The following is a 16,791-nucleotide window of genomic DNA, read 5'->3' as shown; positions in this document are numbered from 1 at the left end:
CACACACACACACACACACACACACACACACCCCCCCCCCCCCCCCGAATAGATGGGGGTTTATCACCGGTCCTACGCGTTAGAGAGGACTAATCTAGTGTGCTGACTCTCATTTCCAAGCCTTGACCCTTCTAGCCTGATTACAGGGTTTCCCTCCCTAATTGTGATTTCATAAGATGGAAAATGCACCCTCCCACTTGCAAGCGAGCAGCGCTAGGATTGGGAGCGCGCCTCTGGAATCCGGGTTCTCAGGACCGGCGGGCGGCCCAGAGATGGGGAGAACCTGTTTCCAGTCGGACCGCGTCTTGGGGCGCGCCCGAGCGCCGCGCCTGCGCACTCAGCCAGTCGCCGCGCAGACCCTGCGGACGTGCGCTTGCTACCCTCGCGGCGCCTTGAGGTGCGCGGCTGCCGGGCCCTAGCCGGCTCCAGGTGCGTGTGGAGGACTTCAGAAACCCGGGTGCGAGGTGTAGTGAACCCCAGGGAGGGTCAGGCCTGCCTAGATACCGCCAAGGTGCCCGGGGACCCAGAGCAGGGGTGCCACGACCACAGCACCCCTCAGCTTCATTTCCCACTTCCCTGTCTATTGAATTTGTTTCCCTGGGAGCGGGAATCTAAGAGGAAGGCACGGAAGGAAAGCTTCCCCTCAAATCCCCCTCGGTGGGCAGTATCGCCTACGGCTTTATTTATTTATTTTCTTTTTCCTGGCTGCCCTCAGAGGAGTTTTCACCCTTGCCCTTCCTTTCCAGGTGTGGGATTTTATAGTTTCTTGACACGACTCACCCCTAGGTGCTCATTGGTTGTGGGCGATTAGACAGAACTAGTCGTCAGGGTCCTTTGTTTAGGGTAGTCCCACTGGGAGGGAAAGGTGAGGGTTCAAGGCCACGAGAGCGGGTGAGGGTGGGAGTAGTGGAGTGAAACCAGTGACGAAGAGGCGAAGGCTGTGGTAAATGCCACCACATTATTCCCTGACCGAAAGTTGTCGATGTTTCTCTTAGGTCTTTAGCTTCTTGTTCATTTACTTTTGTGATATCCTAACGTCTTTTTAATGGTGTTAATTAAAACAAAATCAGCCTGAAGTCTTGAGGCAGCATTGAATTTCATTTAGGTCAGTTTTTATAGTTATCCAGTGTAATACGCCTCGCTCTTGTCAGGGTGATTTCTGGGTTAAACCATTGAGCAGATGTACGATTTAGTTTTGTTGCCGTTTGACATAAAAATTAAGTCTTAGTTTGGGTTTTTAAATGTTATTGACAAAAAAAAAAAAAAAAGAAAAAAGAAAAGAGAGAGAACGGAAAATCAATTGAAATGGGATTTAGAATCCCATGTACATCCTTGTATGAATACATGGGGGTTTGCAGTTGGAGTGTGGAAATCCCTGACCTTTACTTATAAATAGAGGATGAGATCACCACTTGTCACCAGTGGTTCTAACAACATAAGGTTCCCAGTAAGTGCTTTCCCACATGATGGGGAGGCAAATGACAATAGTATCCAGTCTTAGTGCTAGTGCTGGGTTATCAACCATAGACCTGTTTTGGCACAGGAGGTATAGGTAGTCAATTCCTCTTATAATCAGAAATGGTTGTCTTCTGTGGTTCTACTGTGGGTTTTATTGTCATTGTTTTTGAATTTTTCTGGATGGGTTCCACAAAAAAGTTACTAAATGGAAGGAGAAGCATTCAAAGAGAATTGAGAACCCCAGTTTAGACCAAAATCCTATGGCCCAATCTTAGACAATTGTTAGGTTTTGCCTCCTGGCCTCATGGGGGAAAGCTGCCCTTCCATACCAGACTTAGTGCCTGGCAGTGCAAAAGTTGCAGTTTCCTGGAAGAAGTTGCAGTCACAGACTTTCCTCTCCCCTCTTACTAGCCATGCTCTTACCACAACTTCCTGGCCCAGGTGCCTCCATTTGGAGGTCCTCCTATTGAATGCTTTCGCTGAGGCACTTTTCTCCATTTTTGTCTCCAGTCCTTTCACTTCTTTCTCCATGTTTGCCTCCAGTCCTTTTACTCCTAACCCTTCTATCCCTGGCCCACTGGTCCATTACGCAGGAGCCTTTGGTTAGGAGCTCCTCTGTGGCAAGAAGATTCCCTCCTATGCACTACACTTAACCCTCACCTACTATCCTTCTGTCTGAGGGACCACTAGAGAACCAGTGGTTTGTTTATACTGTTGTAAGTGAATAAAGGCTTAATTATTACTTTCATTTTGGCTCATTATCCTGATGGACCACCTTGACTTCTATTGGCTCAATAGGAATTAAATGTTGAGTTTTGGTAATTCACTCGATTTATGTCTTTTGATCTTTGCAACTCTTAACCATCAGCATTTTGGAACTTGTTTACCTGTAATTTCTCTAGCTCAGTGTAGTGATAATTCATATTCATAGAACTAACAACTGCTTGTTGTTAAGGTTGTTAAGCTGATTCTCATAGGACTATTTAGTATATTTTATAAATTAACATAGTGGCTTATGGTCAGATGATTTTATTTTGCATATATTTCTGGGGCATTTTCCATTTGGCCTCTAATGGGTGATTTTTTAGTAAATACTTTGAGATAATATAGAACAAGTGAAAAAAAAAACGGACACTGATGCTTTCCTTAGTAATTTCATTTCATCCCATGGGCCTCTACCTTTATCATTCTAATAGTTTACTTGGCCACTTTGAATAAAGTGATTGATTTACTGGAGGTTCCTCTATGTAGTGTTGTGCAAAGAGTATGTTAGAAACAGTTTTCACAAATGTCTTCACTTTTTCCTGTAGATGTTTCACAAAACAGTATTTATCATTACTATATGATATGTGCTCTGGTACTTTCTACTCTAAAACAAGATGCTGATGATGATCCACTAAGTTGACTTAAGTCAAATAATGAGTAATGACCTGCAGTTTAAAAAACACTAATAAAGCTACCAGTAGAAAGTATTTTTTTTCCTATTTCTAAATTAATATTGCTAAAAAAAATCACCATGGGTATATTTGATTTTGTGTTTAAGGTGTCTTCTAGGAGAAAACAGTAAATAGCATATATGTTGGCTGTTTGCCAAATCAGCTGATGAAAGAACCCTGAGTTTCTGGTGAGTTATCAACTCTTTAGAAGATAAATTAGAATGAGGGAGCCAGCATGGTTATGTTCTTTTGGTGGTGGTGGTGGTGGTGATGGTGGGTTTTGTTTTTGGTAATTTTTTTTTTTTTTTTTTTTTTTTTGGTACCTGGGATTGAACCCAGAGACACTTAACTACTGAGGCACAGCCCAGCCCTTTTTCATATTATATTTTAGAGACAGGGTCTCGCTGAGTTACTTAGTGTCTTGTTAAGTTACTGAAGCTGTCTTTGGACTCTCAATCCTCCTCCTAAGCCTCCTGAACCACTGGGATTACAGGCATGCACCACCATGCCTGCCTCTGACTCTGTGTAAGGAGGGTTATAGTAGTAGTAGGAGGAAAAGAAATTTGGCTTCTCTGATGATCAAAAAGATAGTGTGTAAGATGTTGTGGAAGTGCCTGTTAAACTTTTATGTGTCTTGCATGGAAGACATTTTTATATGTTATGAGGCCAGAATAACCTTTTTATTATGTTGCCTGACAAGTGAATCATCTTCCAACATTCAATTAATGACTTATTCATAAATATATATGAATGCAATTTGTTGGCATCATTTTACTATACTTTTTTTTTAAGGAAGTTTATAATAAAGTGGAAAGGAGAAATAAAAAGAACTGTATATCTCTTAGTTAGAAACCTTAAAAATGTTATTAAGGAGAAAAGAATAAAATTTTAGAATTTGATTAGGCTTGAGGTAAATAATACCTTACATTTATATATCACTTCAGGGTTTTCCAACACATTCACCATGCATTAACTCTGTTAATTTGCACAGTAACATGGTGTCATAGTCATTCTATAAGACATTTCCCTATTTCACAGATAAGGAATCTGTATTTCCTTCTTCCTATCACCAAGATCATGTAGTAAAAATTCCAAGACTAGAACCCAGGTCTTTCAGAATTTTCTCCTAGTTGTCCATATTGTCTTTGTTGATCTAAAGAAGTAATTAAAAATAAATAGAGTTAATGAGGCCAAGAAATCTAATTTTGATAAGTGAAACAGTCCATTCTCAGAGCATGTCTACAGTATGTGCTCTAATTGAATACAAATGTATCATATTCTAGTATTTTAATTTTTACACACTGTACCTTCCTAGCTCATTTTTTAAAAAATGACAAAGCAAAATGAAAAAAGACAAAGTAATGAAATGTTGATTAAATCTACTTAATAATGAAATAGAATTTAAATAAAAATTATATATGGTTAGATATTTTTCTAAGATGTAACCTATCTTCATGTGTGAAAATATTATTGATTTTTCTAAAATGGTTAACTTCTAAGAATCCAAATTCTCCTTTACTCTTGATATCTACAGCCAAAGGAGACAACATAAATTCTTTCTTTTCATATGAATAAACAAATTTTAAAATTAACACTTTTTTTTAATTTTTAGACATCTATGGAGTTTAAGAACACTATGGAGCTTGTCAGAGTGTGTTACTGAAGAACATGATGGATGAAAACAATTTTGAAATGCTTGAGATTCAGCAGTGTGTAGAAGCCAACAAAGTGCCTAGAAACAGGCCATATATTTGCAATATTTGCTTCAAGCACTTTGAAACACCATCAAAATTGGCTCGACATTATCTCATTCATACTGGTCAAAAACCATTTGAATGTGATGTTTGTCATAAAACATTTAGACAACTAGTTCATCTGGAGAGGCATCAGCTAACTCATAATCTGCCTTTTAAATGTAGTATTTGTCAACGCCACTTTAAAAATCTGAAGACGTTTGTGAAGCACCAGCAGCTTCACAATGAAACCTATCAGAATGATGTTAAGCAGGTCAGAAGATTGCTGGAGGCCAAGCAAGAAAAGCCAGTATATGGAGTATATAACACTTTTACCAGCGAGGAGAGATGGGCATTACACCCGTGCTCTAAGCCTGATCCCACATACAGCACAACGAAGAGAAGAAAGAGTATTCATGCATGTACAATCTGTGGCAAGATGTTTCCGTCACAATCAAAACTTGATAGGCATGCACTTATTCATACTGGTCAGAAGCCTTTTAAATGTGTCCTGTGCAGTAAATCTTTCCGACAGTCAACTCATTTAAAAATTCACCAACTCACACATTCAGAAGAAAGACCTTTTCAATGTTGTTTTTGTCAAAAAGGATTTAAGATTCAAAGCAAACTTCTGAAGCATAAACAAATCCATACTAAAAATAAGACTTTTCAGACTCTTTCATTAAAGGTGAAGAGTCCAGAATCATGCCCTCTGCCTAATAAATTAAATACAAAGCAAGATGGTTTTGAAAATGGCGATATGGGTGAATCTGAGAATAATCCACTTGATGTCCACTCTATTTATATTGTCCCTTTTCAGTGTTCAGAGTGTGAAGAATGTTTTGAATCAGAGCAGATTCTCAATGGACACAAGTGTTTTCCTGCCAGAGGTGGCAAAATTCCAAGGAGGCTCAAAAGAAGCTACAACTATAAAACCATTGTTAAAAAAATCTTGGCCAAGCTTAAACGTGCTGGGGGTAAAAAATTAGATAACTTTCGAACAGAGAAAAAAGTATTTAAAAACAGTTTCTTGAAAAATAGTGATCTAATTTCTGGTGAGCAGAACTCTGAACAAACCCAGAGAACATTTATGGGTTCTCTTGGCAAACATGGAACATTTAAAACAGTTGGTAATAGAAAGAAGAAAATGTTGACTTTGCCATTTTCTTGGCAAAAGCAATTCCAGAGCCAAAATACTGGGAAAAATTTGAAAGATGTCCTTATGACAGAAAGCATATTAACTAGGGATAGTTCAGTGAATAATAAAGACTTGTCTATCTATGGCTCATCAGGTGAGGAACTCTTTAATAACTGTGAAGTACTTCAGTGTGGCTTCTCAGTTCCAAGCGAAAACATACATAATGGACATAAGATGTTTCCTTGTGATAAATGTGAGAAAGTATTTCCTTCTGTATCCAAACTACAAAGACACTATTTAATTCATACTGGACAGAGGCCTTTTGCCTGTAATGATTGTGGGAAGTCTTTTAGACAGTCAGCTCACTTAAAAAGACATAAAGAAACACATATTGAAAAGGGTGCTTATAGTTCTCTTTACCAAATAGATTTTGAAAATATGAACAAATTTCTTCACTCAGGTGATAATGTTAGCTATAATGCTTCCCAACAGTGTCAGGCTCTTGGTTTTCAAAAATATGAGGTTTCAGAGTCAGGTCAGATGTCTGAAAAAGAAGTTAAGGCAGAATCAGAGGATTTCATTCTTGGTACCCATTGTAGGAACAAACAACCCTATCTCTCTAATGCACTTTTGGAATCAGAGCAGAGCCACCATTGTTATAGTTATTCAGGGCAGCCTGAGAAAAATGATGGCCTTCTTTACCCATGCAGTGTTTGTTGTAAAAGTTTCCGATCTCCATCTAAACTGGAAAGACATTATCTAATTCATGCAGGTCAGAAACCATTTGAATGCTCAGTTTGTGGCAAAACATTCAGACAGGCTCCTCACTGGAAGAGACATCAACTTACTCACTTTAAAGAACGACCACAAGAGAAAATAGCTGTCTTAGATTCAGTTATGTAACTGAAAACCATCAACATGCTTGTCTCTGGTCATCTTTTAAAACATTTTTATCTAAAGACCTGCATTTTGAATGATTGCATATGCAGTTGCTTGTCCTATGTGTAAGGAGACAAGATAAACAGAAAATTAATACCATGTTTTAGGAAGTCAAATTAATTTTTAAAAGGAAGAACATGATTTAATGCCATAATATAAGCATTTATTTTAATACTATACGCATACTTTGGCTGTATTGGAAGTTATAAATCCATGTTACACAAACAGCCTTATTTTTGAAAGGAATCCTTGAGACATGCCATCTCCTTTAAGATATATATGTATCTGCTCAAAAGACTGAGGCAAAAATGGCCTTTTAGCTGGAGCAAATCGTGCCCCTATATTTTATTTTACACGATAGCATAATTTTGTCCACCTGTAGTTCAAATTTTTTATTGGAAAACATTTTTCTTAGAGATAATAAATTAAAAATGGATGAAAAAATTACAGCATTATTTTCATAAATCTCAAAGATTAGGACTGTGATTGTTTCACATCCTTTTCCTCAGGTGAGGATTCTTTTTTTTTTTTTTTTTTTTGTCCTTACTGCTATTGTCTTCCCCCAAAGAACTTAAAAATATGAGAGAGGCTAGGCTATATCCACATTTATCATAATTATTCACCAGGAATATTTTCCAAATGCCATGATTTTTTAAAAAATATGTACACAGTTTTATCTTTTCAGAGGAATAAATGCATTTCATCTCTTTGCTTGATAATAGTTGACAGTAGTAGTCATAGACAATCTCATCTAGAAAAATGCATTTCCATAAGATTTTTATTTACTTTAGTAAAACTTAATGCCTCTTTAATTGAATGGTTCTGTGACAACTAAATCTATTATAAGTTTAATCAAATGGCAATGAATATATGTAGGTTTAGTTTTTTTTATTCCTTTATAATTTTGCAGAAAACGCTAAAGATGTTACTTTGATCCTTATTAAGTTGTATTTTGATTAGTAAGGTAATCATCCCTGTATAGGAATAACAGAGTTGAAAGTTATCCATTTTCTATAACAGAATTGTGATTTGGGGAATACTTCACTTAATCCTAAATTATGAGGAACTTATAATCACAAATTGTCCTTAGATGTGTCATTGTTTATAGAACTCTTTAGGAATGACATTTTGTAGTAACAAGAAATTATTGTGTTTCTAAGGTAAAAGGAACAGGTGAGTATCTTAGCACACAAATATAGTGAAAAACCCTCTGAGAATGTGGCTAAATGAACAGTTGTAAGTTTTGCATCATATTCTTAGAACTGTCTTTTGTGGTGGCGGAGTTGGGGGTGGGAAGGGGTTTGGTCTGCTTGCTTTTACCACAAGTGAATTTTAAGTAACTTGAGTTTAATTTACAGAGATGAAATAGGATAATATACCTAGTGATGTACAAATGTGCCTGTTTTTTAAGGAGAGGCATTCAGCTAGAAAGCAAAGGAGAATCACAAGAAGACTTTCTCATGTTTCCTTGAGAACTGTTTCTCCAGCGCAAGTGAGATATGGTTTACAGAATTTGCTTTACACAAAACTCTTCAATAACACACCTATTACATAAAATCAAGGAATAATTAGTTCATATTTTCCAATAATAAAAGTTCAAGAGTTACTTCCTTAATGTCTGAAATTATGGATTTTGGCTTAGGCTATTTATGTAATTTTATTTGATGGAAATGTTTTACTTCTTTCCCAACCTAACAGGGAGAGTTCTGAGTGTTGTGCTTGTATGACTATATGAGACTTTATTTGCCTAAGTGATGCAACTATACTTTTTTTTGACCCATGCCTTTTTAAGCTGTTTCATATTGAAAGTTGGAAAATTGTAAAGATTTTGTCAAAGATATACTGTAGTGCTATTTGAAGTACCTGTAACAAAATACTTATTTACCTTTATTATCAGTACAAGCTTCTTATGGAAACTTTATAGGAATGAAAATAAAGTACGTGTCTATGTTAAGAAGAATAAACAGTTGTTTAATGATGGTTTGCTGCATGCTAGAACTATAAGTGTTGTTGAATCAATTACTTTGGTTTTGGGAGGGGTTGGGGTGGCTATAAATATATTTTAAAGAGAACTAGAATTTTAGTTTGGGTGATTCTAGGCTGTAGCATGTTTAATTACTGGAGGAGTTTGATTAGCTAAGTTAGAATTACTGTCTTGTTTTGTACTTCAATAGGGCCTATAATTTTAAGATAAAAATGTATGTATTCATGGGAGGTAAATGGTGGTTAAAATCTTGAAAAACCTTAGAATATTTTAAAAATAAAGTTTCAAGTTACACAATTTGTACCTTTTTTTTTTTTTTTTTTTTTTTTTTTTTTAAACTCATTGGAACAAGGCACTGATTGCCAAAAAAATTTTGTGGATCCACTCCAATCAAACCTTCTATTCTGAACATATATGGAAATTTTATCACTTACTTCCTTGTTAACTTATTCCTTGGATAGATCCTTATTACCTACAAAAGATTCCATTGACTCCATTGCATGTTCTATGATATACCTTCCTATTCATTTACCCATCCTTCTCTCTGGCTGCCTTCTCCCAATTTGTACTAATGAAATATAGAATTAGTTTCTCCCATGTTACGATGATGACTACTACTTCTACTACTAGTAATATGGTTATTGCCTCTGGTTTATCAAGTATTAATTTAGACAGAAAGTCACTCTTCAAAGAAGAAACTTAACAGGTTTTATTCTTTTTTTCTTCCGTTCCACAAGCATGGGAGAAAACAAGTGCTTAAAAGTCACTTGCAGAAAACATAAATTTCAACATACATGTTATATAAAACAACCAGTTAAAATTACAGATATTTTTAGGACATAGCAATGTTCTTTGAAGTGTGACTATCTTACAAAAATCCTTTGTTAGAAATAACATTTGCAGAGACTGTTTTGTGATGCGGAATGGTATCTGCTTTTTAGAAGCTTCAGGGAAGGAAAAAACAGTTAATCCCTATCTTGCAGTTTCTCTTGCCAGTTTGAAGAGTAGAATATCAGGGTTAAGTGCTAGAATTCTATTACCACTAAAAAAAAAAAAAAAGAGCACATAATGGCAAAGAAATGACACAGTGGTATTAACTGGGACATAAAAATATTTTGCATCTACAAAAGCTGGCTTCTATTGATCCTTTGAAGTTGGAATAAATACTACTTCTTCTGGGAGCCTTTCTGATTTACCCGGGCACTCCATTCCCTGTGTGTCCACTACTATTTGTCATAATTCTTGTATTAGCTTTTTGTTACTGTAACAAAATATGTGATACATTCAGCTTTAAAAAAGGGAAGGTTTATTTGGCATAGTTTTGTAGACAGTCCATGGTCAACTGACCTCTCATTTTGGGACCTTTGGTGGAGCAAGTTATTCACCCCAAGCTGACTTAGAAGTAAAACGCAAGAGACCCATGTCCCATAATCCCCTGAAAGGGCACAAACCAATTACCTAAAACATCCAGTAGGCCCCATTTCTTAATGGTTTCCACCAACTTCCAATAGCCCCAAGCTAAGACTAAGCCTTTAACACATGGACCTTAGGGAACATTCCATATCCAAACTATAGCAACACTGTTGTCAGTGTTTTCTCCCATTACACATCATTTCTAAACTTCAGTGTGTATTGGCCTTATTAAAAGCATGGTACAAAATGACAGGGTGTAGCCATGGAGGGAGGGGGAAAGGCTGACCTGTGGAGTTCACCTTGGGAATCTAGTGGCAGAAGTGGAAGAGGGGACCAGGAGGGCACAGAGCTCTTTGTGGTTTGTCTCTTGGGGCAGGAAACATTTTGGACACGGAGTCCCAGCCATGGTCCCTGGGAGGTGCTGGAGGAATCAGGAACAGAAGCCAGCTCTGGAGGAAGTGGTGCTTGACATGGCTGATGGACCAAGAGGTTAAAGTTACGTCTTTAAACCTGTAACTTAGATCTTTCACTTTCAGAGGATGAGTTTTCCTTCTCTTGTGCTGAGATAAAAGCCAATCCAACATGTGTTCTAAACTTTACTCACAGATCTCTTTATCTTTACTCTTATCTTTCTCATCATTTGTTCCTGAATAATGTTCATCCATCTTTTTTCCTTGCCCCCTTTTAGGAACTTCATTAACAGGCCCTTCTTTTTTCCTGTTGTCTAGTTTTTCCCACTCCATTGGCTCCCTTCCCTCCACTTAAAAATGTTTTTTTCCATGTATTCCCTGTTCAGTTATGTTTTTGGCTGCAAGTGATGAAACACCTGATACAAACTGCTTTAGTAGTAAGGACCTTTATTGGTTCACATGACTTGAAGTTCACTGATGAGGTCAGCTTTAGAGCTGTTGAATATGTTGAATTGATTGCTGCTTCCTTCCATATGCCCTGTCTTTCACAATGATAGGTTATTTTCCTTTGTTGTCTTGGTTTTAGGACGCTTTGTTTAAAATCAATGGCTTATACTTTATGAGAGGTAGAATGGGGTAAGAAGTGAGTGAAAGATCTGGAAAACCTAAAAGCAAGGGACAACTTTCCCAGAAGCCTACAGAAACCTCACCTCTCTCATCTATCAGAATTGCTACAGAAACACATTTCTGAGCAAACCACTGACAAGGAGATAGGATTACCATTCACATAAATCACTAGAAAACTACATATGATCTGGAGCTTATTGGTTTGATATCCTCTTATCCACAGAATCAGATAAATTATGAATTCAGTAAATAGTCAAACTGGAAAATAAACTGTTAATCTCTACCTTGATCTCTTCCTCAGACTGCCTCTCTATATAATGGAATGATCTTTCTTTTAAAATCTACTCTTGTCTTTATGTGTTTTATGCTTCCACGTTTCTTTCAACTACTTAAGATGAATTACTATTTATTCTTTTCCTACTGTTTTCCTCATTTAGTTTTCTCTTTTCATTTTTACTGCCAGAACCAAATTTACTCACCATTCTTTAGCCTTAGATTTGCAATAGTTTCCCAGTTTGTATTCCTATCCCCAGGGTACCTACTTCAACCTATCTGATATGCTACTGAAAATTCTCCCAAAAGTAATTTCTAATAATGGTTCCCATTATGTTCAGCAATAAAGACAGTTTCCTTTCCCTAGACTTGAAAGCTTTCAACACCTCAAGTCTATTGCTAACTCTAACATTCCCCCAGCAGACTTTATACTGTAACTATAATGCAGTATATAAATAAAATCCTTGCAGCTTCTGTTTATCAAAACATTACTTATGTGTCAATATTCATCATTAAACCACTAAACAATTTTGTTTTACTGTCTTGTAGACAGTACCTTTGGAAATAAAATGTAATTATTATATATTCAAAATCTGTTATGCAAATTTTATAACTCTATATAGGAACTTTATACAATGGGATGTAGAAGAAAAAAGGACTTACATTTATGCATTTAATCTCCAGACCAACAGACATTTTGTTTCTTCTTTCACACTGTTCACTTTTGAACAGGTCATATATATTACAAAATTCAAAAGTAACAAAAGGGTACACAGTATAAAATAAGCCATTCCTACTCCTGTTCCCCACTTCTCCAGTGTCTCCTCCTTGGAGGCAATAGTGTTACCAGTGTCCTGCCTGTATTTATCCAGAAGAGTTTACTAGAGATAAATATTTATATATAAATTTCTGAGTGATAAGATATGCAAACTCAGGAATAAGAAAAGTGATCCAATTAAAAAATCCGAACGCATGGTTTCTTAAAGAAGATATATGAATAGTAAATAAGCACATGAAAACATGTACAACAATACTACTCATTAGGGAAATGCATATTAAACCCATAATGAGATACACCACATACCTATTAAAATGGATAAAATTTCAAAAACTGACCATATTAACTGTGAGGATGAGAAGAAACTGAAATTTCACATGCTCCCGGTGTACAACTATTTTGGAAAGCTGGAAGAGTCTTAATAAGTTAAACATACACCTATCATATGTTCTAACCATTTCACTCCTACATACTTAAGAGGAAATACATGTCCCTATTAAAAGTTATACATACATACTTATAGAAGCATTAACAAATTAACCAACTGTGATATGTCTGAAAAATGAAATATAATTCAGTAATAAAAAAGAATGACATGCAAAAACTGGATGAATTCCAAAATCATTTTGTTGAGTGAAAGAAAAAAAAAAAAGGCACATACTTCAATATTTAATTTATATAAAATTAAGGCCAACTAGTAATAGAGGATCAGTGATTGCCTGAGGATGGATGGTAGGTAGGATTGGTATATGGATGGATTGCAAAAGTTCGTGAAAAAACGTTTTAGGGAGTTGTATATGCATATTATCATGATTTTAGTGATGGCTTCATGGATGTATAAGTATGTCAAAACACATCAAATTTCACACTATAAATGCAGTTTGTTGTATGTTAATCCATATCTACATAAAATAAGAAAGAAAAATCCTCCGACTCCCAGCGTTTTTTACATTACAGGTTTCTTTAGGGCTGAAAGAAACCCAAATCCCGATTCCTCGACCCCTACTTCTCATTAAGCACAATGAACCCTTACCCAACACCACCATCACCACTGGTCTCTCCCAGTGACCCCAATCCTGAACGCTGGATAGTTTTTCTCTGCCAGCCCTTAGGGGGCGTATTCTGGGGAGGTTGAAACCGTTGGCTCTCTAGCTCAGATTCAACGCTGGTATTAATTTCCGGTATCATTTTGTTCCGCTTCCGGAGAGGTGCACGGACGGCTGTACGGGTTCCGTGTGGGACTGTGAAGGCTGAGGATTTCCGGGTCAGCGGGTTCTTCATCGGGAGGCCGGGGCTAGCAGCTTCTTCTAAGAAGTGCACTGGATTTACCCCACGGCCCTTTGGTTTTTGCTGGAGTGGAAGGAGAGTGTGGCGATGGCGGCCCCTGCACAGCCGAAGAAAATCGTAGCCCCTACGGTGTCCCAGATCAACGCAGAGTTCGTGACCCAGGTGAGCCCGGGCTAGTCTGGGGTTTGGGAGGGGATAAGAACGTGCGAGGTCCCTAGGTCTGGGGGTGGGATCTTCTTCTGGATTGGGAGCACCTGAAGGCATTCATTGGCCAGTCCATTCAAGTCTTTCTGCTTAGTATCTGCTAGGTGCTAAGAATGCCATGGTGAAAGAGGCCACCCTGCCTCAAGGGGTTCATTGTCCAGGAACGAGAGAGAAAAAGGTACTATGTAGATTTAGCTGGTTTTGGAGTTTGTCGCAGGACCAGTGGATTCAGAGAGGAAGGAACACTTCAGTCTGAAATTGGCATAGGACTGGACTAACATGAAGGAGGCTTTTTCTTGGTCGTGAGCAGAATGACAATAATCTGCTAAGACACCTTCTCCAAGTGGCTCCATCTATGAAGAGAATAATCCAGTCGTTTGAAAGCCTTCATTAGAACCTATTTACTTCGTGCATTGTTAGCCCAACTTGGCTTTGAATAGGAAAACACAACATTCCTAATCCTTATTAGTTACTTGGGAATTAGGTAAGAGTGTAAGTGGCTCAGTGCAGAAGTTATTAAACCCACCTTCTTCCTTCTCTGCTCCCTGTCTCAGTAGATTTTCCATGGCAGAAGCCTGGAAGTCATTTGAGTCCTCACTTTTATTTAAGCTCCACACATCTGAATTCTAAATATCTTTTAAACCTTTATTTTCTACACCTCTGTCATCCTGAACCAGACCACCATTGTTTTTTGCCTGAACCAGATCACCCTAGTCTGTTACCTTGCCTTTCCTCTTGTTTCCCTCCAGCTCATTCTTCGTGTTGCTATCAGAGTGATTTTACATAGGTACAAATGTGATCATATCAGCCTTCTTAAAATCCTTGCCTTTAGAATAATTACTGTAATCTTTCAAAGTGTTGCATAATCTGATCTGTGCTTATGTGTTCACTTTACTCTTTGTGCCTTAGCCATTTTGAGCTGCAGTTATTTGAATGTGCCATGATATCTTTCACTTCCTGGCTTTTTGATATTGTTTTCTTTGCTTAAAATCCTTACTTTATCCCATATTCCTTTATTTATTCTCAGCTTTCTACACTACTTTAGAGAGGCTTTTCCTGGTGTCTTAAACTACATCAGAGCTCCCATTCCCCAATATACCTTTTTTTTTTTTTTTGTAGTGAAAGTAATTAGTTTCCTGCTCTCATGAATTTCACGTTACAGAGAGAAGAGCCAAACAATGAACAGTATAGTTTCAGACATTGGTAAGGGCTCTGAAAAAAATGAGGCAGGGTGTTGTGACAGTGCCTGGTGTGGGCATAAAAGGCAGTTAGAAAAGTCTTCAAAGGTAACATTTGAGTTAACACCTGATTGCAAAAGAAGGAGCCAGTTGTAGGAAGAGCAAGGAAATGGTCCAGAGAATAGCAAATGCAAATACCTTAAGGTGTGATTGTAAAGGAGGTTAGGGTGACTGGAACATAAATGAGAAGGAGAATGGTACCAGAGAGGACAGAGTGGTATGTGGAGACCAGATTATACCAAGTTTTGGAGACTGGGGAAGAAGTTTGTATTTTATTTTAAATGTTGTAGATTTTAATTGCAATCTGATAAATAACATTTTTAAAAGATCACTTTGGTTAAAGTGTGGAAATTGGGTGAGTTCAAGGGAACAAAATTAGTAATAGGGATACCGATGAGTAGTCTAGATAGAGTCCTTGCTATTTAAGATTGAAGTAGACCAGTTATATTCTGAAGCTAAAGGCAGTAGGACCTGATTACAGATTGTGGATCAGGGGAGATAAATTAAGAAGAGTTTGAACAACTAGTGAATGGTTTGGACATTTACTGAGAGGGGGATGCCTGGGAAAGAGGTTTAGTGGGGGAATATCCTAAGTTCTGTTTTGGCCACATTAAGTGTGAGATGCCTACTAGAGATATAGTTGGAAGTATTGGGAGGGCAGTTGCACACGAGAGACGAGAGCATATTGGCAAGATTGGTTGGTATCAGTATAACTTTGAGAGTTATTGATCTGACATGATACTTAAAACTATAGTCCTAACTGAGAAAGGCCTAGAGAACATCGTTTGTAAATATACAACATTTATGGTATCCTACATTAGATTATGAAGACTAAGGCTAGGGACTAGTTCTGTTTTATTCCTTATGTACTCCCAGTACCTTGCATTCACCTAGGCATGCATTGCATGATGCGTATTTGTTGGATGAATGAATCAGTGATTTAATGAACAAATGGACTATGGCATTAAGATGTAGTGGAGGGAATGAAGATTCTTGGTAATAGTGGGTGATGTTGGCAAAAGTTAATGACTGATATTTGCCAGATACTCTTTGGGTGCTTCTGGGCTTCAAAGAAAGGTGCTCCTTGTCTTCAGGAAGTTCACAGTCTTTGGATGGAGACTTTAAGAAATTTTAAAGAACTTGTCCTAGTGTGATGTGATAAATGCCAGATTAGAGATGTGAAGGAAGTGCTTTGAAATAGAATTTAAAATAATTGCATTTTCCTAAGGAAAGAATTTCCAGAGATAATTTTTCTCATTGAGGAAGTGCATTTGAGATGGACTTTGAAATTTAGATAGGAAAGTGTACAAATTGGTTTTCAAGATAGAGAGGACATCTTGGGCCTCAGTTTTTTCTCTTTTCCTTCTAGTCCCTCTTCTGCTTCTCCCTCATCTCCCTCCTCCCATTCTCCTCTTCCTCTTTCTCTTCCCCTTCCCCCACTTCCTTCTCTTCCTCCGCTTTTCCCTCCTCCTCCTCTTCTAATTTCTGAGCATCTGATACATCTAGCCAGAGAAGGCGCTTTTAATTATTTATTGTTATTGGTAAGTTTTTATTTTACCCTGAGGCTGGAGAGTGTCGGGTTTGGCAAGATGTACTTGAAAGTGGTAGTATCTGAGAGATCACAGATTAGACACTAAGGAAAAGGAAAAATTCAGAGAAAAGAGACAGGGCAAATGCTTAATAAATGTTTGCTGGATTATTAATCAAGTTTATATGTGTAGTAAACAGTTTCAGTCAGAAGATAGGATTTAAAACATACGTAAATTCCTGAACCCATTAAGACAAATTAGACTCAGTTTTTTTAAGGGTTATGATATAAAGAGAAGATGGTTGAGGTTGTATGGTGCCCATCAGGAAATGACATCTGAAAAAC

At 37.4% G+C, this 16,791-nt stretch overlaps 2 protein-coding genes across 3 annotated transcripts in view; both read left to right on the top strand.

Moving 5' to 3' along the window:
- Positions 1-315: 315 nt before the first annotated feature.
- On the top strand, positions 316-8,682 carry ZNF770 (zinc finger protein 770). Of its 2 annotated transcripts, XM_079126430.1 has the most exons (3): positions 332-429; positions 3,002-3,082; positions 4,507-8,682. In XM_079126430.1, exon 3 carries the CDS (start codon positions 4,563-4,565, stop codon positions 6,666-6,668), a length of 2,106 nt encoding a protein of 701 aa, XP_078982556.1. In that variant the 5' UTR covers positions 332-429; positions 3,002-3,082; positions 4,507-4,562; the 3' UTR covers positions 6,669-8,682. The 2 variants fall into 2 exon arrangements, with proteins under 2 accessions (XP_078982557.1, XP_078982556.1); XM_079126431.1 differs by lacking the exon at positions 3,002-3,082 and having other exon boundaries at positions 316-429.
- A 4,694-nt stretch (positions 8,683-13,376) lies between these two features.
- The window catches only part of AQR (aquarius intron-binding spliceosomal factor), a 108,875-nt gene continuing 105,460 nt past the window's right edge, over positions 13,377-16,791 (top strand). The window contains 1 exon segment of the mRNA XM_079127489.1: positions 13,377-13,638. Coding sequence (XP_078983615.1) covers positions 13,564-13,638 — 75 coding nt within the window. The 5' untranslated portion in view covers positions 13,377-13,563.

This window comes from Sciurus vulgaris (genome assembly GCF_902686455.1).
Source record: "Sciurus vulgaris genome assembly, chromosome: 2".
In the NCBI taxonomy this organism is placed as follows: Eukaryota; Metazoa; Chordata; class Mammalia; order Rodentia; family Sciuridae; genus Sciurus; species Sciurus vulgaris.
The sequence above is the reverse complement of the archived record's forward strand: the minus strand, read 5'-3'. Positions and strand labels throughout refer to the sequence as shown.

Coding starts and splice junctions, on each gene's coding strand:
- ZNF770 (XM_079126431.1), top strand. CDS start 4,563: ATGATGGATGAAAACAATTTTGAAATGCTTGAGATTCAGCAGTGTGTA.